The 21,979-nt window shown below is 37.6% G+C and overlaps 1 protein-coding gene across 1 annotated transcript in view; it reads left to right on the top strand.

Moving 5' to 3' along the window:
- Positions 1-21,979, top strand: part of CPA6 (carboxypeptidase A6) — a 312,294-nt gene that overhangs the window by 231,147 nt on the left and 59,168 nt on the right. Inside the window, exons 7-8 of the mRNA XM_066266272.1 lie at positions 7,538-7,648; positions 8,128-8,218. Coding sequence (XP_066122369.1) covers positions 7,538-7,648; positions 8,128-8,218 — 202 coding nt within the window. The remainder of the gene's footprint in view (positions 1-7,537; positions 7,649-8,127; positions 8,219-21,979) is intronic.

Genomic DNA, 21,979 nt, shown 5'->3' with positions numbered 1-21,979 from the left:
CGTGATCCAGCCATCCCACTTCCAGTTATTTATCTGAAGAAATTCAAAATACTAATTCAAAAAGACATATGCATCTCTATGTTCATTGCAGTGTTATTAACAATAGCCAAGATTTGGAAGCAACCTACGTGCCCATCAATAGATGATTAGATAAAGATATGACACATATATACAATGAAATATTCCTCAGTCATAAAAAAGAATGAAATCTTACCATTTGTGACAACATAGATGAACCTAGAGAGTATTATGCTAAGTGAAATAAATCAGTCAGAGAAAGACAGATACCATATGATTTCAATCTAAATGAACACACAAAACAGAAGCAGCCTGACCAGGTGATGGCGCAGTGGATAAAGCATCGGACTGGGATGCAGAGGACCCAGGTTCAAGACCCCGAGGTCGCCAACTTGAGTGCAGGCTCATCTGGCTTGAGCAAAAAGCTCACCAGCTTGGACTCAAGGTCGCTGGCTCGAGCAAGGGGTTACTCAGTTTGTTGTAGCCCTCCAGTCAAGGCACATATGAGAAAGCAATCAATGAACAACCAAGGTGTCGCAATGAAAAACTGATAATTGATGCTTCTCATCTCTCTCCCTTCTTGTCTGTCTGTCCCTATCTACCCCTCTCTCTGACTCTCTCTCTCTCTCTGTCCCTGTTAAAAAACAAACAAAACAAAACAGAAGCAAACTCATAGATACAGAGAACAGATGGTTGCCAGCTGGGAGGGGTTAAGGGGCTGGGTGAAAAAGGTGAGGGGATTAAGAAGTACAAATTGGCAATTACAAAAGAGTCATGGAGTTGTAAATACAGCATGAGAATACAGTCAATAATATTATAATAACTATGTGTGGTACCAAGTGGGTACTAGACTTACCAGGAAGATCAGTTTGTAAATTATATAAATGTTTAACCATTATGCTATGCTATACACCTAAAACTAATATAATTTTTATTTCAATTGTAATTGAATTTTTTTTAATTTTTATGACTTTCATTTTTCTTCTTATTGAATGTATTGGGATGACACCAGTTAACAAAATTATACAAGTTTTATTTGCACAAGTCTACAACACATCATCTGTACACTATATCGTATGTTCACCACCCCAAGTCAAGTTTTTGTCCATCACCATTTATCCCCCCATACTCTCCTCTACCTGTCCCCACCCCCCCTACCCCAGCAATCACCCCCCAAAAATTTTAAACTAGAATTTATAAAATTAGAATATGATTTTCTAGTTCTCCATCCTTCGCTCACAGAGCCTCTTGCTCAAGTTATTTTCAAACTATTATTTATATATCATCTTGTATTTAACAAGCTTCTCAGCATGACATCAAATACCTTTATTATAGATTAAGCTCCCTTTTTAAAATTTCCCTGAAAACTCTCTCCTGCTCTAATTAATTCTCCTAGTATCAAATTTTATATATCTCTTTTGTGTCAAGATGCACCCACTTAGGTGCTACAACTTTTTTCCATCTAAATAATTTTACTCTTCTCCAGTCCAGGTGAAGATATTCTTCAACTTGTAACTGTGCCATACCTTTGGCCTCAGCTGGAACATGCTTACTTCTCCCAATGTACCCTTAAGTGAATGTGTGGTTATTACATATTTTTAGGTCCCCTGTAATGATTCTAGAGGGAAAAAAAATAATGGAAAATGTAAAAACTACAATGTAAAAGGCCAGTAACACTGATGGCATGGGAAGGGGAGGGAAAAGAGAAAGAGAGAAAGCCCCAATATTCCAAGTCGTCATGGGGCTTTACAAAAGCAACATCCAACCAAATAAATCCAAAAATAATGAAAAGGAGTGGGGACCCTTGGGCCTAACTTTATCACAACCCCACAAAGACCTTAGTAATTGAAAACATTTTTTTCAAATTTAACCACAGTTCATGTGGTTAATTCTGTTATGACATGTATATGTTTATGCGGAAGCCAAAATAGTCTTGATATGTGGTATCAAAGAGACTCATTGTCTTTCTTAACTTTAGAAATTCCCTAACCTAATACCAAAATATCATTTTCCTAGCAGAAGGTAATACTCAAAACTTTCTTTGATGTCTTTCATTTTAAAATCAAAATCCATTTTAGTGATGTATTTTTAAAATAAATTGATGAAGGTGACTGTAGTACCTACAGACTGCCACACTGAGGCGTGTGGTACATTGTTTTGTGACTGGCTTTCAGATCAGGACTACTTAGGTCTCCCTTCTAGGTAATAATAGTAGTCAAGAAATTAAATTTGTAAAGCCCAGATGGAGCTTAATTAGTAGGCATCTTCTTTTCTGTGTGTATGGGTGGTATGAATTGATTGATAAAATGAGAAAGCACATCTCTTCATGGTTATCATATGTTAGAATGATAGGAAATAGAAAGTCACATGGTCATATTTTTTTCTAGAAACTTCATCTAAACCATAAAAGAGAAATGATCTATGTGCTTACTTAAAACATTCAAGTAAGGAGTCTCTCAATTATCCTATTCAGTACTGAACAGTCATAGTGTGATCATTCCTGCTTTGTCTGACCAGATGGAGAATGGTTACAATTCTTAGAGAGTTACAAAAATCACAACAATAGCATATGCAATACAATAACACCCTGTTTATTTGTCAGAGGAAAAACACATTTTGGCAAGTCTTGGAAATTAAGTTCCTTCAGAATAGAATACTAGAGAACAGCTTGCTTATTTAATATATTATTTGGAAACAACAAACTTTAAAATGAGGCCATATTAATGGCCTCAAAATATGTAAAACAAAATTTGACAGGATTTTAAGAAAAAGTGACAAATCTAATCATGTAAATTTTTTAACGTAACTCTCAATGACTAAAACAGCATATAGGCACAATTTTTAATAAGAATATACATGATATAAACAATATAAACTTAATCTAATGAACACATATAGATTCTACACCCAATAATTAGAGAATGCATATTCCTTTCAAGCACATTTGGAACATTTGCAAAACTTGACTACCTACGAGGCCACAAAGCAGGGTTTAAGATATACCAAAGACTCCGTATCACATAGACCATCTTCTCTGACTACAGTGCAGTTGTTAAAAATTATTTATGAGATATGACTGAAAAACTCACATATTTTAAAATATAAAAATATTTGTAACTCATGGTTTAAACAAATCAAGAAAAAAATCTTAATATTTACAACTGAATGGAAATAAAACTATCATATATCAAAACACCTAGAATATAGCTAAGGTAGTACTGAAGGGGAATGTATAGTTTTAAATAAATATATTAGAAAAAAAATTAGGTCTCCAAGTTAATGAGCTAAACTTTCAAGTTAAGAAATTAGGAAAGAAAAAGAGAGAGTCAACAAAAGAAACAACAAAGAGCAGAAATCAATGAAAAAGAAAGGAAAAATACATATTTTCCCTATTGTACCTGTTTTATATTTAATTAATTTCTGTTCTAGGCCTAGATGACTTACTCTCCAAATAATAATACAGGACATAACCCTGACACCAAAACCAGACAAGGACAAAATAAGAAAGGAAATTATAGGCCTATATTACGCAAGAATATAGATGTAAATATTAGCAACCCGAATCCAGCCAATGTAATAATACATATTATAAACAAATGGGCTTATTCTATGAATACAAGAATGATTAAACAATAGAAAATTATTCATAAATTGATCATAGTGACAAATATATGATGTTAATAATAGATATCATAACATCTATTAATGACAAAAACAAAAAACATAGAATAGGATCGAACATCTTTAATGTGATCAACCCTGATTTCAAAATTAATGTGAAGAGGGAAGGGTTAAAAATAGCCAAGGCAATTCAGAAGTAGAACCACATGGGAATATACAATCTACCAGACTCAATAGATTCTATATAAACCGTGGTGTGACTTTGGTGAATGGATATAAACCAAAGTACATTAGGGCAATTCCACCTACAAATAAAAACTTGACATTTGAAAGAGAACATACTAACTCACTGAGGAAAAGACAAACCATCCAAATGAATACAGTGGCATAACTGGTCCTCCATAATGGAAAAATAAATTCAATAAATCCCAACCTCATATCATGTAAAAAACATTTCTAGAAGATCTCAGGACTACATTTGAAAAACTTGAAAACAAATTTTTGAAGAAAATTCAAGATGATATCTCTATGATCTTAAGGCAGAGATGGGTTCTGAAAGAAAACCTATACATTTAATGGTGATAAAATTAAAAATTTATGTACAACAAGGACATGACGAATACAGAAAACAATAAGCATCAAGAAAGGAAGATGTTCATTATGCATATAACCAAACAAAGGATTAATAGCAGGATATGAGAAGAATAAGAAGAGTTTAATAAAAAAAATGGGCAAAAATATAAATGAGCAATTTATAGAATGGCCAGTTATTATATATAAAGCTATTCAATATAATTTATTATCATAGAAATATAAAGTAAAGCAACAAAACTATTTCATACCTTTCAATTCTTTTTAATTATGAGTTTAACAATACCAAGGGTTGCTAAGTTTGTAGAGCAATGGCAACTTTCATTTACTAGATATGAGAGTCTTTACGGACTTAGAAAATGGCAACTTTTAGTGAAGTGGAAGCCACGTAAACCCATGACTGAGCAAATCTATTGCTATCTACATACTATGAAAAAACTCTCACATGTCTAGGGTAAATATGTGATTTCTTTGCACACATTGCAATACTGTAACAGTAAAATAGCAGAAGCAACCCAACTGTTCATTAGTAGAGATCAATACAGTGTGTGTTTACCTATAATAGACTACTATGTAGTTAAAATTAGTAAATCATCAACTTAGTGTCAAAAATATAATATTGAAGAGAACAACAGACTAAAGATTGACACATCTTGATGCATGAAATTTCAAAGCATACACATATATATTGTTCATGAATTGATATATATGTATGTAGCATGACAAAACCATGCATAGGAAAAATAATGTCAAATTTAGGACAGTGATTACCTTGGCAGGGGAGGAAAATGGAATCAAGGAGTGATAAAAAGCTTTAGTTTTATCTACAATGTCTCAAAAGATTTGATAAATGTGGCAAAACATGATTGGTGGGCACATAGATAATATTCTTCTCTGTACTTTTCCTACTTACTTAAAATATATTGTAATTTTTAAAAAGAAAATTAGCACCTTACCAGTGGTGGCACAGTGGATAAAGCATCAACCCGGGACACTGAGGTCCCAGGTTCCAACCCTGAAGTTGCCAGCTGGAGCACAGGCTCACCAGCTTAAGCCCAGGGTCGCCGGCTTGAGTATGGGATTATGGACATGACCCCATGGTTGCTGGCTTGAAGCCCAGCGTCCATCCCTGGCTTGATCAAGGTGTCACTGGCTCAGCTTGAGCCCCCTAGTCAAGGCACATATGAGAAGCAATCACTGAACAACTGAAGTGATGCAAATACAAGTTGATGCTTCTCATCTCTCTCTCTCTCTCTCTCTCTCTCTCTCATGTGCAGGCATACACAGCAAAAAAATAAAGAGAAAGTTATCAATATTCTTCTAAATACAAAACTATGGTGGTCACTTGCAGTGAAGAAGGCAGGATAAGCAAACATGCAAATCTCTAGCATAGTTTGGTGGTTAGGTGCTCATATGACCCATAATCCATGCCTGGAAAAGGCAAGACTTCCCCAGTTTTGACTGGCACAAATGAGTCAAGACCCAATGCTAAGAAGATAAATTACCACGACTTTTTCCTACCCCCTTCTTTGCTGCTTTGTTGCCCCAGCTTTCTTTCCTCCCATCTCTAATCTTCCTCTCTAGAGTGGCATTGAAAGCCACCTTAAGGGAGGAATATAGCTAACCATATAGCACTGTCACTGCCATTCCCAGCAGGAGACTTCCTTCAAATATTGGGAACCTCCATTTTGTAGAGGGAAATTCCAGGATATGTACAATTGATCATATACCAGAGATATTCCTCTAGTTTGAAACACTAGACGGTTAATGGAAATTCAAGCATATATAAATGTTCTACTAATGCTACTTGGCCAACATATTATTATTGAGCCTTAAGTAAAGGAGAACAGGAGAAAATTGTATCAACATATATCTATTTGTGTTGATCCCATAGATATTTCTTATATTTAATAAAGTTGTATTTAATAATTCCTTTCTTATGTTCTTGAATATATCCCTTTATTTTCATTATTATTTCTAATCGAGTGATAGTTTCCAATAATAAATTGTATTATTGGATTGCTCTCTATGAACAGAATTTTTACCATGTAAATACAGAATGCCTCCTTGATGAGTTCAGAAATCCTACTTAACTAAATATAAAAGAAGATTGAAATTTTAAGTATGAAATTTTCCAAGGAAGTTTGCATATAATTTAAGAATTATTTTGAATTGCAATCCAAATGGGTATAAAATTAAAGGTAATTCCCCTTCCTGTACATTGTCTCCCAGTCTTGCTCCCCAGAGGCAGCCATTGTTACAAATTTCCTATGTGTTTCTTTGAGGTACTTTACACATAAACAAACATACATCAAAAAGAACTTTTTAAAAAGGAATAGTATTTCAAATTGTCTTGACCTAGCACATTCAATGCTTTTCTGCTTGAGGCCAAATCCATAGCACAGAATCTTCAGACTCGGGGTCAGATACAATGTAATCAAAACCCAATCACAAGAACAAGATGACATAGATGTTATATTATTCATTACAAACTTTTACAAACTTTTTATAGTAGAGTCAGGAGGGAACAGATTGTCCATGTACAAGGTTCTAAGACTTGAATCTGGTACCAGTTAGACAAAGGCAATTAAATGACGTATAACTAGCTTCTCTTATGATGTATCATGCGAAGAGATAAAAAATATATTTAGGTAACTATTTTGTCCATTGAATAGACTCCTAAAAATACCTGATTATGCAAAATTATTAATTTAAAGTTTGTTTTTCATTAATTCGAGAGCATGTGAGAGAGAGAGAAAAGACGAGAGAGTGAGAGAGAGAAGCATCAACTTGTTCCATTTAGTTGTGCACTCATTGATTGCTTGTCCTGTATGCCCTGACCAGGGATTGAACCACAGCCTCAGCATACTGGGATGACACTTTATCCACTGAGCTACACGGCCAGGGCAATTTTTGCTTTCTTTCTTTTTTTTTAATTTTATTTAGACAATTAATTTTAACGGGATGAGATTGATCAATTAGAGTACATAGACTCAGAGAGAACATCTCCAGATCATTTTGACATTTGATTAGGTTGTATAGCCATCACACAAAGTCAAATTGTCTTCCATCACCTTTTATTTGGTTTTCTTTATGCCCCCTTTGTAAAATGTTTTTTATAATATAAAGTTTAAGACAAGTCTCAATAAAGAATATGTCAAAGAGTATAATTCATATTATTATCTTGTTACTTTTTAACCCAACATATTTGGTATTTCCCTTGGAGACCAAGGATTTTCTTTTTTTTTCTTTTCTAAATCTGTGTTTTGTATCATTTTGTAAGAAAACTTTCACTTTTGTCTTTCAGGCTCTTCTAACACATAGGAGTGACCCAACCATGAGAAAAATGATGAATCATCTCTATTTTTATATCATGCCCGTGTTTAACGTTGATGGATACCATTTCAGCTGGACCAATGTAAGTCACTTTGCCTATCCACTTAAAAAGAGAGACTAAATAAATTGTAGAAAAATATCACAGAACAGGAAGGAATCTCGTGGGCAGCCAGCCTAGTGGTCCAGAGCTACAAAAGAGACCTCCTTTCCCTCCCCCATCATGGCAGCAACCTTTTTATTTTGTTTGTATGTTTAGCTTTGCATGAATTTCATGTAAATAAAGATTTCTCCTTTTAAATAAATTGTGAAAAATCACTATTTTAGTGCAGCTTATTCAATCTGCCTATAAAGAAGTGAAGCCAAGGTAAGAGACAGCAAGTTTGTGGCAGATGTTAGAGCATGAATCTAGTTGCCCAGTCCTCTCTCCACTCCCTGAATTTGTCTGTTCCCAGAGGAACTCTCCCATTGAAGCTGTGATTCATTCACTAATTGTGCTACTAAAATGCATGTGAATAACTTTGTATTATTTTTTCTGCAACTATGTTTTTAATTACACTCTAGGATAGATTTTGGAGAAAAACAAGGTCAAGGAACTCAAGGTTTCGCTGCCGTGGAGTTGATGCCAATCGAAACTGGAAAGTGAAATGGTGTGGTAAGTTGGGGACTAATTAAGATTCAGATCCAAAGCCTTCTACAGCTTTTACATGCAGAAATGATGAGCCCGTTAGGACTCTATGTAAGACTGATGTTTCTCTGTATGTGAAAACCTGAGAGAGAAAAACATGTACATTGTAGCTGTAATTTGCAAAACAAAATGAAAGGGTTTTTAAATATGTAAACATCAAGGATTTAAATCTGGCAATGCAATCCTGAAAACTGAAAATTTCAAGAAAGGAGAAGATGTCATTTTAAGGAAGAAAATTTGCAAAATATAAAAGCAGGTAGGGTAAACAGAGAGAGGGTGGGGGAGGGGGAGATAAGGAGGAAGAGCGTGAGAGAGGAGGAAGGGAGAGAGGAGGGTGGGAGAGGGGGAAGGAAGAGAGGAGGTGGGAGAGAAGGGGTGGGAGAGAAGGGGTAGGAGAGAGGGAGTGGGAGAGGAGGGTGGGAGAGAGAGAAAGAAGAGAGGGGGTGGGAGAGAGGAGGTGGGAGAGAGGGGGTAGGATAGAGAAGGGTGGGAGAGGGGGAAGGAAGAGAGGGGGTGGGAGAGAGGGGGTGGGAGAGAGAGAAGGAAGAGAGGGGGTGGGAGAGAGGGGGTGGGAGAGAGGGGGTAGGATAGAGGAGGGTGGGAGAGAGGGGGAAGGAAGAGAGGGGGTGGGAGAGAGGGGGTGGGAGAGAGGGAGGTGGGAGAGAGAGGGTTGGGAGAGAGGGGGTGGGAGAGAGGGGGTGGGAGAGAGGGGTAGGAGAGAGGAGGGTGGGAGAGAAGGGGAAGGGAGAGAGGGGGAAAGGAGAGAGGGGAAAAGGAGAGAGGGGGGTGGGAGAGACGGGGAGGGAAGGAGAGGGAAGGAGAGGGAAGGAGAGGGAGGGAGGGAGAGAGAATTAGCCATAGCTAGTGTAGAGGAAGCAAAACTTTAATTCTACCCATCTTGAAGTTTTAGCTGGGACTCTTAAACAAACAAACAAAAAAGACAATTTAACAAGAGAAAAACAGTTTATTGACCTGTACAGTGCATGTCACAGGGGAGAAACCTCATGAAAGGAATTCAAAGTGGCAACTTAGAACTCTGGCTTATAGAGCAGCTCCAACAAAGAGCAATGAATTTGGGGAGAAATGGCAGTACAGAGGGAAGTAGTTTCAGGCTTCCAAGGGCAGCAAATTATGGGAAGATAAAATATATGGTTGGAAACTCATGGAATAAGGTTTGTTTCCTTATTCTCTTGTGCCTTCTCTGGCTGGTAAGAATCTGTCTCCAAGAAAAGTAGAATGTATATCCTGTGTTTAGGCAGAAAGGGGGAGGGTAGAGAGAGCTCTCCCTGTATTTGCTGCTGCTTCATTGCCTTCAGCACAAAATAGTTGTTATATCAAAGAGGCATATTTAGGGTGACATGTTTTAGTTTCCTTCACTGGTATTACATGTGATAACAGGAGGGAAGGGAAGAAGTGTTATCAAAATGCAGTTGTAAGGAGCTGCCCTTTGCCTGAGTCCAACCATAGCTCCCTCAAAATATGACCTTTGCACAATAGAAAGTCTTTGTTAGTCCCTCAGAATGAGGCCTATCATCAGCCACTCAGTCTGTGACAGTTTGGGTTCTGTGTTAGATGCTACTCCTCCTGTCCCCAAGAGCCTCAGATAGAATAATTGGGTGTGGCTTAGATTCCTTCCACATCTCCCTCTGGGGAACCTCCCTCCATCAGTTAGAACTGGCAAATAAAAATGTGATAGAGTAGAAAGAATATGACTCTAGAATATGACAGATAGGGTTTCAATCTACCATTATTGCTCAAATGATCTGGGCAATTTTCCTTTATCTATCCAATAATAATAATACCCACCTCAGAGGGTTCTTCTAAGGATTAAAGAAATTCACATATGTTAAACGGCTAATTTAGTCCTAGCTCCAAATAGGAATCTAAGTGTCAGTACCCGACCTCTTCTCCCCAAGGCTCCAGAATGGTCAGCTCATGTCTGAGCCTCAGGTCAATTGTAAAACTACCTTGTCCTTCAGGAGAGTGTTGTGATGATGATCCATAAGGCAAGCTGAAAAGATTTGCACTCATGGGGAAAGAAAAAGCACTGCATAAACACTACAAAGTGGTATTGTTGGTGTCTGTTTGCAGGTAAAATATTTTTCTTGCCCTGGCTGGTTGGCTCAGTAGTAGAGTGTCAGCCTGGCGTGCAGGAGTCCCGGGTTCGATTCCCAGCCAGGGCACACAGAAGAAGGGCCCATCTGCTTCTCCACCCCTCCCCCTCTCCCGCAGGGGGAGAAGCAGGTGTCTCTCTCTTCCTCTCCCGCAGCCAAGGCTCCATTGGAGCAAAGTTGGCCCTGGCACTGAGGATGGCTCTATGGCCTCTTCCTCAGGCGCTAGAGTGGCTCTGGTCACAACAGAGCAACACCCCAGATGGGCAGAGCATCGCCCCTGGTGGGCATGCCTGGTGGATCCCAGTCAAGCGCATGCGGGAGTCTGTCTGTCTGCCTCCCCATTTCCAACTTCAGAAAAATACAAAAAAAAGAAAAAGAAATTTTTTTCTTCAACCTGGGCTGAGGCAACAAACTTGTTCACGTGAACACCCTAAGACTACTCATACTTTTCATTCTCTTTTTCCCCCTCTCTGATGGGACCACTGTGTGTGTTCATTGGTATGTGTCTCATTTCACAAGTTGGCAGCCACCCACATCCATACAAGTGTCATACATGTGATGGCTCCAACCGTCCGAGTGAGTGTCCCGAAAGGGTAACTGAGCTGAGTAACCTGAGCAGGCAGCCAGCTCTGCCTGTGTAAGGTGAGACCCTTGTTTATATCCAGTTCCAAATAACTGCCTTGCTTCCCTTGGTTCTTCCTCCCTTACCGGCGTGCTCCCTTCATCCATATGCCTTCTTTGACTTCTTAGTTTCAACCTCAGTCCTAACTAGTATCTTTTTGATTCTTCCCATTTTTGAGTCATTCTGATTTTTTTTGCAAGTCAACACTCAAGATGTTGACAAGGGATTATGGCAAATATCAATTGCAAATGTCCTTGATAGACCACTGTAAGTGAGGTGGAAATGCAAACAGTCTGGCTGGGACCATCTCTCCCCTTGAATGTCTCCCGAGTCAGTTCAGCTGATTTGACAGGCAGGCAGCCCTGGCCTTCCTGCCTCATGGCATCAGACCCATCTCTCCACAGCTGTTTGCTTGGTCAAAGGAACAGTGAACCTCACTGAGGGAACCACTCTTAGGTCAAAGGCATGGAAACAAGTGCAATCTCTCAGTGAACCTACAAATAAGCATTCACTGTAAAAAATGATATGGAAATGCCCGGGTCCACTGAAAACACTATAGAATCAACATTGAACGGACAAAAACAGCTGCTTCTGTCTCTTAAGTCAGTGAGCCTCAGAGTTAATGAGTAGAACACAAAACTGCTTTTTACCAATGAGAACTCTGCCCCATAAGAAGTGTTAACCCTTCAGTGACTTTAATGTAGAGTATATAGCCTCCAGCATACACATGGAAACCAGTACGTACTTCTTTCCAATACTTCATAGCTCTGCTTGGGGGCCTTCAGGCCATGAAACAAATAGGCAGTGCTATGAAAGCCCAGCCAAAATACTCAACAAAGTCAGAGTAGTGGTAAGAACCAAAAATAAATACATCAATTTCATGTATTTACTTAACAAAGTTAATTGAGCAAATACTCTGTACTGGACACTGTGGGGGTTTCTCCCATCTTTCTATACACTCTTCTTAGAGAATTCTGTGAACACTGCTTTTTTCAAACTGTAATAAACCCAGGAGAGAAGCAAAGAGTTTGAATGATAGCCATACTTAAGCTTTAATCTCTGAATAAATCAAATATTGCCTAAACATAAATTACAATTAGGACAATCTACAGAATGAGAGAATATGTGTGAAAGTCGTATATCTAATAAGGTGCTTGTATTCAAAATATTAAAAGAACTCTAACAACTTAATAGTAAAAAGACATATAACCCAATTTAAATGCACAAATGATTTAAGCAGACATTTCTCCAAAGAAGATAAACAAATGGAAATAAGCATTAAAAAAAATGCTCAACATCATTAGCCATCATAAAAATGCACATAAAGGTACACTTACAAAGATGGCTATAATAAAAAGACAATAATAAGTGTTGGTGAAGATGTGGACAATTGGAACACTTCCACTTGTTGCTGGGAATGTAAAATGATGCAGCCACTAGGGAAGACTGTTTAATAGCTCCTCAAAAAGTTAAACACAGAGTTAACATATGGCCTAGCAATTCCACTCCTAGGTATATACCCAAGAGAAATAAAAACATTTGTCCATACAATGACTTCCACATGAATGTTTATAGCAGCATTATTCATACCAGCCAAAAAATAGAAACAAATCAAATGTCTATCAACTGATGAATAAACAAAATATAGTATATTCATACAATGGAATATTACTTGGCCATAAAAAAGTTAAAATATTGCCTGACCAGGTGGTGGTGCAGTGGATAGAGCATCAACCTGGAATGCTGGCGACCCAGCTTCGAATTCTGAGGTCACCAGCTTGAGTGCAGGGTCACTGGTTTGAGCATGGGATCACAGACATGACCCCATGGTTGCTAGCTTGAGCCCAAAGGTCCTGGCTTGAAGCCCAAGGTTGCTGGCTGAGCCCAAGGTTGCTTTCTTGAGCAAGGGGTCACTGGCTTGGCTGCAGTCCCCCAGTCAAGGCACATATGAGAAAGCAATCAATGAACAACTAAGGTGCCACAATTAGGCTGTAATTAGGTGCCACAATTAGGCTTCTCATCACTCTCCCTTCCTGTCTGTCTGTCTCTCTCTCATACACACACACACACACACACACACACACAAATAAATAAAAATAAAATATTGACACATAGATGAAACTTGAAAACATTATGCTATAAAATAAGCAGTAACAGTATAACATTATATGATTCCATTTATATGAAATGTCCAAAATAGGCAAATCCATAGACAGTAGATTAGCGGGTACCAAGGGCTAAGAAGAGGGGGATTAGGGAATGACTGCCAATAGGTAAGGGGTTTCCTTCAGGGATGCTAAAGTACTGGGGTAGGCAAAACAGGTTAATAATAATAAGGAATACAAACAGTAATAAATAAATAAATACAAGCATAAACTCTTTCGCGTACTCCCAACTGTAAACCAACTTCTGCCCACCCCAGTATTTTGGAATTATATTGTGATATGATTGAGAATATTCTAAAATTCATACTCTACAAATTACACTTCAAAAGAGTGAATTTTATGGTATGTGAATTATAGCTCAATAAAGCTGTTCCAAAAATTTTTAATTGCCATTCAGGAGCTAGTTAGGCACTTAATGAAATATAACTCTCTCTTTAGAAAAGCCAATCATCTAATTTTGTAAATTAGGTGTAATATGGAGAAAACCATATTTTTTTGCAGCCTAATTACTACATCCCTCTTCACACATGCCCTTCCCCTGCCAAAACCCCCTCAGTCTATCAAAAAAATGGGGGGCCTGTTTAGTTGGGAAAATGTCTTGATAGATCACCTGAAGTGAAAAGGGTACTTACTACATACCGGTTGTTCTCAGCCAATGCCTGTGAAAAAATAGCTGGTCTCTGGCCATCTTTCTAAGAGGATGAGTTCCGCCCACTGAAGGGCTTTGGTTTTGAGAGATCTATTCTACCTGAGAATCTGAGCTGAATTTCTATTAAAAATATAGGAATTTCAGAGACTAAATTTGGGGTAAGGAGGGGTGGTAAAAGAGAGAGAGAAAGGTAACTGCTAAAAACCTAAAGAGGGACTTTGGAACTCAAAGATATCTAACGAGGATTTTAATTAAATTTTTGCTGTGAAGTATGTAAATCCTCTTCAGTATTACATAATCACCACCATTGTTAGTATTCAGTATAATTTGCTTCACTGACTAAGGTTTGTGTAATTAGACCTGCTATTTGGGGATGTGAAGAAGTGCTGAGGCTGGTCTCTAGGTGAGCTCAGGGAAAGAATTCATCCTCATCAAATTTTCAGAGGCATGGAACTCACAACAGGAATGCACTGCCTTATAAAACAATGAATTACATCACTGAGTTTGACAGATAGGAGTTGAATAACTTGGGGCTGAGAATAACATATAGATGGAATTAGATATTAACTAGATGATTGGACTAGAATCTTAATATCCCTACCATCTCTGTTAAAAATCCTTACCTATTGTCTTTTCTAAGGGTGCTTCTAACACATTATATATTAATTCATTTTTAAATTAAAAACAAATGTATATCTAGCTGCCAAAGAGGAAAAAAAATGTATAAGTACCTTCTATAATGCAAGGTGCTATAAATTGTATCAGAAAGTTCTGGAAGATTTAACGGGTCCTTATCTAATGCCCAAGGAATTAATTGAGATTATAGCAAAATATAAAGGGAAAATCTATTGGTTTATCCCATTTATTTTATAACCAGTTGAGTATAAAATGATATATTAATTATCTAAAATCTTCTGCAGAAGTTGATAGAGAAATTTTAAAATTAGAGAATCAGTTAGTTAAATTATTATGCTCAGTTGTACCTTTTATAGATAGTAAAAGGCATAGAGTCCTAGAGATTTAGAAATCTGGATCATAAGGGTTTGCTCACTTGTGCTGATACGTGGCTAGCATTTGTTAAGGATTCATCATGTGCCAAGCATGTGCTAAGTGCTCAAGATGAATTTCTCAGTAGTCAATGCTATTGTTATCCCTGTTTAACTGATGAAAAAACTATGATTCAGAGAAATTAGGAAACATGCTCCGAATTATACAAAAATGGAAAGCCCCTATTTCTACAATAGTTATTAGTATGACCCTGAGGGATCAACTTACCATCATCAGTTGCTCCATTTTGTTAAACAACGCATGTATGCAAAGGAGTAGTTTGGTATTAAAAGAGTAAGAAGTCTGGGCTCATTTAACCAAAGTGATGAAACAGAAAAAAAAGAGAGAGAGAGAGATTGGGAATATATAAAGAGAAGAAAGGAGAGGAAGATTCCCCAGTTGCTATTTCTGATCTTGGGCCACCTCATATCATGCAGGTAGTTTGAATTTGCATGTGATATCATGTGGTAATCACGAATTCTCCTGGGAGACTTATTTTCTCCCAGCCAGAGGTTGAGATCATCCCACAGAGGCAGACTGTTTTGTAGCCCACACCCTTTGAGGGTCCCAGGTATATGCCCAGGGCTGGTTGCCCCTTCCTGCATATTGAGAATCCAAACCAAGTTCCCCTGCCAACATGGCACTCAGCCGTTTAAACAAGACTCTGTAGTCACCAACACCCTGAGAATGGCTGCCACTTTTGCTTCAGCTGCTCTCATTCCAGCTCCTTTCTCCTGTCCCTTCAGGACAGTGGTTCTCAAAGTGTGCACCAGGGCACACTGGTGTGCCCTAGAAGATTTCCAGGTGCACCCTATGGTATTCCAGAGAAATATGTGCCTTTTGGGGACCAAATAACCAACAGGGTTTTTGTAGTTTAGATTTTTGGGAGACAGAGGTGTGGGGAATTGGCTGTAAACTGACAGTCTGCCCAACCCCCCCCCCCCACCTCACTTGCCTGATTAGGTTGCAAAAAGGCTGTTAAGCTGTGGTGCTGGATTGTTTACACTACCCCCATGTTCCCCGGAAAAGACTGGAGGCAAGTTTCTGCTATCCTTTGTTTGGTGTAAAGTTAAGATGATATGTATGGTGGAGGTTTTCTGCACTCAACACACTTAAGAGTAAAAAGAGAGGAATTCTTCAATGTATTGACAAGGAAATGAGAGTTTGCCTTTCAAATATATGCCCAAACATTGAAGAAATCACTAGGACACATCAGGCTCATGTTTCTCATTTACACAAGAATAAAAAAATTTAACACATTCATGCCAGGACCTGCCGAATTTACTAAATCTTACTAAGAATGTATCTACCTATATAAAAAGATAACTTTTTTGTCATTTTTAAATTTTTTTAACCCCTCTTTTTTACAAATTCTAAAATGCATGACTCAAAAAATGTAACATAAAAATGTTTCTTAATGTCAGAATAAATTTAATTTTGTCATATTTATTTTGTTTAATTACCATAAAAGCACACTTGGACTTTATATTTTTTCTTTAATATTTGACTTAATTATTATAACATATTTCTCAGAAATCTGTATATAGTGCACCTACAATTATTTGTAGAATTTTAAATGGGCCCCAACTTCAAAGACTTTGAGAACCACTGCTTCAGGAACACCTTTGAGAACTTTGCTGTGTAATCACATTGATTTATTGGACACGTAGAGGTGTTTTAAACAGAAACTTTTATCACCTTATCTGCCACATCCTGCCATGTTGCCTGAAAACCCAGCTAGCATGGGTTTTGTCTAATTATGTTCATGTCTAATTATGTTCATTAGACATGAACATAATTAGAATTAGTGTTGGCCTGACTTCTTGGTGATGGTTTTGAGAGCCTCTATCATCACCATAATTGCCTCAAACAATCCTACCTCTACTTGACCATATAGAACCTACCAATGCCAGGCCACATTCTCTCTTATTTGCAGCTTTCCTCAAGGACTAACACTACCAGAGTAATACTATCACAGTTTCAAATTAAGCTTTCCAGATAAAAATATGCAGCTTTAAGGTATTTTTTACTCTTCTTCCAAATGTTATCTTTTAAATCCTTGTATAAAATAGCCCTTGTGATGTTTGGCAAGAGCTGACAATGGGTGTTGAAACTGAGAGAGAACTGGTTCTTACTGATTTTTCAGGTTTTGTAGTTGTTTTAGATGGTTTCACTCTTAAATTTCTCCCATAATGAAGTCTGTAATGTGTATCCTGGGTAGGCATTCTTCACCCATTCTGACCTCTTTCTAGTGTGACTTCCTATACTGCTGAGGCCAAAAATGATAAAGACTGCATTTCCTAGTACCCCTTAGAGCTAGGGATCAGGGTGTAATTTAGACTCTACCATCAGGTGCCCTCACATGAGACTTTGTGAAAGGAAGATGGAGGTCATTTTTCTATGGCTTCTATTGTCCCTGCTTGCTGGTACCATTGCAGAGGCTTGTGGTCTATCTGAGGAAGCTCCCTCACCTCCACATCCCTGAAAGTGCTGCTTCCTCACCTTAGAAAAGACAGTAGCCCCCCTGGTACCTTCCTGAAAGCTCTAACTACAAAAGATCCTAAATGCCATATAAATATATTTTTTAACCCACTGTGTTTAGCCACAGTAGATTCTGTAAACTTTCATGGAACCCTGACCAATCCAGAGCCTCTCAGAAATAATTTATTTCCCAGTCCACATCTACTACACCAGCTAAGATGTTTACTCTTGCATAAGCTATCTCTGACATTCTGTTCAATTTTTCTTTTTCTTTGTTTTCATTATTGCTACTATTTAGCCCACCTTTTCATATTCAATGGCCATCTATACTATTTGCCTTCTAAAATAATGCACCTGTTAGAAATACTGGTAGTTGCTATTACCTCTATGTCTTTAGTATCACTCAGCTGAAGATACAGTGCCAATTCCCTTCAGCGCTCTTCTAACTCATCAACCTTCAACATGTTTTTTTGAAAATTTCATTCTTTCTAGGCTAGAAGATTTTAAGACAACTGAAAATCCTTCTGTTTCTAACATTTAGAGAACATACAAAAAGCTTTTTTTTCTTCTCTTGCTATAGAAACACATATATATGTATGTGTGTTTATTTTTTGCTTAATCCCTTTACCTTCTTTCATCCAGTCCCCAACCCCCTTCCCCCCTGACAGCTGTCAGCGTGTTTTCTGTATCTGTGAATCTGTTTCTCTTTGTTTATGGTGTTCGTTAGATTCCACATATAACTAAAATCACATGGTACTTGTCTTTCTCTGACTGGCTTATTTCACTTAGCATAATAATCTCCAGGTCCATCCATGCTGTCCCAAATGTATGATTTCCTTTTCTTTTTTTTTTCTTTTTATGGCAGAGTTTTATTCCATTGTGTAAAATGTACCACAGCTTTTTTATCTACTCATCTACTGATGGGCACTTAGGCTGTTTCCAGGTCTTGGCTATTGTAAATAGTGCCGCTATGAACATAGGAGTGCATGTATGCTTTCAAATTAGTGTTTGGGGTTTCTGTTTTATTTTTTGAGAAGTTACTCTTAAATTCTATTTTTCCTAATCTAGATAATGGTAATATGCAAAACTCACTTCATCTCTCTGTTTTATATTTGATGTTCCTTATTCAAGACACACACAAATACTTTTAAAAATTAGCTTTTTGTGCCTGACTAGATGGTGGCACAGTGGATAGAGCACTGGACTGGGATGCAGGGAACCCAGGTTCGAAATCCTGAGGTCCCCGGCATGAGTGTGGGCTCATCCAGCTTAAGCATTGGGCTCACCAGCTTGAGCAAGGGATCACTGGCTTGAGCGTAGAATTATAGACATGACCCCAAGGTTGTTAGCTTGAGCTCAAGGTTGCTGGCTTGAGCAAGGGGTCATTCACTCTGCTGTAGCCCCCCCCCCCCAGTCAAGGCACATATAAGAAAGCAATCAATGAAGAACTAAAGGAGCTGCAACAAAGACTTGATGCTTCTCATTTCTCTCTCTTCCTGTCTGTCTGTCCCTCTCTCTGTCACAAAAATATATATATTAGCTTTTTGTAACTACGAATTAAATTATGCTTGATATTGATTGTGTGTGTGTGTTCACAAACTCAAATATTGTTTTATTTCTCTAATTATTCTTGTGGTTAAATATGCAAGAATTTACATATAAAAGACAACATCTTAGTTTATTTATAACATCTATTCCAATATCATGAACAAATATCACTGAAGTAAGTAGCATTAAAAATATATTTTTTAAGTAATGCATAATAGTGGCCACAATATCAGCCCCTCAGCTCTTTGAATACTGAGCTACTGATATTTCATTTGGTTCAGTAATTTTAAGTGATTTTTAAGTCCAGTAATTTTATTGCACCTGTTTCAGCAGGCAACCCTTTCGTTGCTCAATCATGAAAAGGCCTCTAGTCTTGCTGTGGGCATATAAGTAAGGTGGTGGGTTTGAGGGAGGGGTTGTTTTTTATTTTTCAAAAGTTAGAAGTAGGGAAGCAGTCAGACAGACTCCCACATGCACCCGACTGGGATCCTCCCGGCATTCCCACTAGGGGATGATGCTCTGCCCATCTGGGCTGTTGCTCCTTCCGTTGCAGCTGGAGCCATTCTAGCACCTGAGGCAGAGGCCATGGAGCCGTCCTCATTACCTGGGCCAGCTTTGCTCTCATGGAGCCTTGCCTGTGGGAGGGGAAGAGAGAGACAGAGAGGAAGGAGAGGGGCAGGGGTGAAGAAGTAGATGGGCACTTCTCCTGTGTGCCCTGACCGGGAATCAAACCAGGGACTTCCACACGCTGGGCCGACAATGAGTAAGATTTTAAAGCCTTTATCTATTAATTACTTTTTCACTGTGCTGATTGCTTTTTAGCATTATTGCATTTCTGAGTTTACCAAAAACAAAATACATCTCCTTGATAATTTTCCTCTGGCTGTGTCATTTGCCTTTGACAAGTTATGTTATTTTTGATTTTCATAAATTTCATGTGCATCTAACTGCTTTGAAATTTTTGGTTCTTGTAACTGTTATTAACATCTCATAAGCACCACAGCATTATGTTCCTTCTGGGTCACTAATGTTGTGAAATATTTTCCTTGTGTTCAGGTTTTCTTTCAATCTATATGCTTATTTTAACCCAATTTCTTTTGAAGTAACTTTTCCTGTTAGTAAAACAATCTTTTTTGAATGCTATCCTTACATACAAAAATAGAAAACCAATGATATTCTTTCTATCTACTACTTTTTATAATTGCTTGAAAAGCTGTCATGTGCTGAATAATAACAAGAAACACATGCAAGTCACCCTGCCTTAATGCAGTCTTCTAGAACAGCACAGCCCAAACCACACATGACCCTAGTGAACTGCCGAACCCTAGCGGCCCAGGAGAAGTTATTAGGGACCCCTGAAATAATGGTCTTAGTCTGTTCAAGCTGCTATAATGAAATCCCAGAGACTGGGTTGCTTATGAAAAACAAACGTTCATTCCTCGTAGCTCTGAAGGCTGGCAAGTTCAGGATCATGGCACCAGCCAGCAGATGCGGTGCTTAGCGAGGGCTCTGGTTTATAAATAATGCCTTCTCATTGTATTCTCCCAAGGTCAAAGGTGCTGGGGAGCCCTCTGGAGTCCATTCTATCAGGTCATTAGCCCCTTTTATGAGGGCTCCCTCTCATGACCTAATTACCTGCATAAGTCCCACCTCCTATTACCTTCACATTGAGCATAAGGATTTCAACATATGAATGGGGGGGGGGGGTAGACATTCAAACCAGAGTCATAAAAGATATAATAATTGTAATATTTTTAAGTTGTAAGGAAAAAGATATTTTTACAGCATTAGAAAAAAAGATCAAATACATTTTCTATAGTGGTCATCTGAGGTTATCAGATACATGCCTAAATTTGTTCATTCATGTATTCAACTACTAGTCACTGAGCTGGTCAATGGGAAATAGCAGTAAACAAAGAAAATTCAGATTGTCACTTGTTCTATGAAGAAAAAAGTAATACCTGGAGAGTAATAGAGAATACCAGGTAGGGAAGGGTGAGCTGTCTAACGTGGCAATAGGAAAGACCACAGTGATAAGATAAGCCTGAGAGTGAAGGAGGACTGGGCCCATAGCAGGTAGAGGGAACAATAGTGTAAACTGTAAAGGCTCCAAGTTGGGAGCATTTTTGTGTGTTTATGGAAGAACAAGAGGGCTGCATGGCTGGAGCTGAGTGAGAGACGAGAGCAGGTGGGCGATAAAGTCAGAGCAGAACCAGAGGCCAGGTGATATAGGTCCAACAGCTTCAGAAGAACTTTGGATTTTTTTCTGAATGGAATGAGAAACCACTGGAGAGTTTTTAATTGAAAAGTGATATCATCTAACAAACATTTTAAGATAATCTGGCTACTCTGTACTGAAAAGACTATTGAGTGTAAATATTTATATTCAAATTACACTTATATGGTCAATAATATTGTAATAACTGTATGGGGTCAGATGAATACTAGATTTATCAGTGTGATAACTTTGTAAGTTATGTCTATTCACTATAGTTGTATACCTGAAACTAATATAATGTTGTTTTTTAACTATAATTGAACATTTCTCTTTAAGTGAAAATGATTCCTCCACAATAATAAAAATATCTAATCCAAAACCTCAAAAAATTATACTTTCACATTTGAAAGCATTGCTTTCAAAATATAATTAAAAATGTCTAATCTAAGAATATTATTATCCACATTTTTAGCCATGCATGGCATATATCACAATAAATTCCAAATGTAAATATATATATTTGTATTAAGTAAAGATCTAAGTGTTGTTTTTTTACAGGAACCAAAGTAAAGATAAGCAACCATGCAAGAAGAAAATATTTGCAATAAATATAGAAAAGAATGTTTTACTATCATTTTTAAATAAAAACTTCAGAATCAAACATTACATAATAAAAATACTTTTTAAGAGACAAAATAAAATGTGAAGAAAAACTCCAAGATTCTAGAGGTTAAAATTAAAAAAACAAACAAAAAAATTATAATTCATGAAAATAAACTAACATGATAAAATGAACAACCTCTTAGAAATCAAAAATGATATTAAAACAAGATAATATTTCATCTATTAGATTATCCCTCAAAATGTTTAATAACGTAAGTTGG

The sequence above is a fragment of the Saccopteryx bilineata genome, chromosome 3 (genome assembly GCF_036850765.1).
Source record: "Saccopteryx bilineata isolate mSacBil1 chromosome 3, mSacBil1_pri_phased_curated, whole genome shotgun sequence".
Lineage (NCBI taxonomy): Eukaryota > Metazoa > Chordata > Mammalia > Chiroptera > Emballonuridae > Saccopteryx > Saccopteryx bilineata.
The sequence above is the reverse complement of the archived record's forward strand: the minus strand, read 5'-3'. Positions and strand labels throughout refer to the sequence as shown.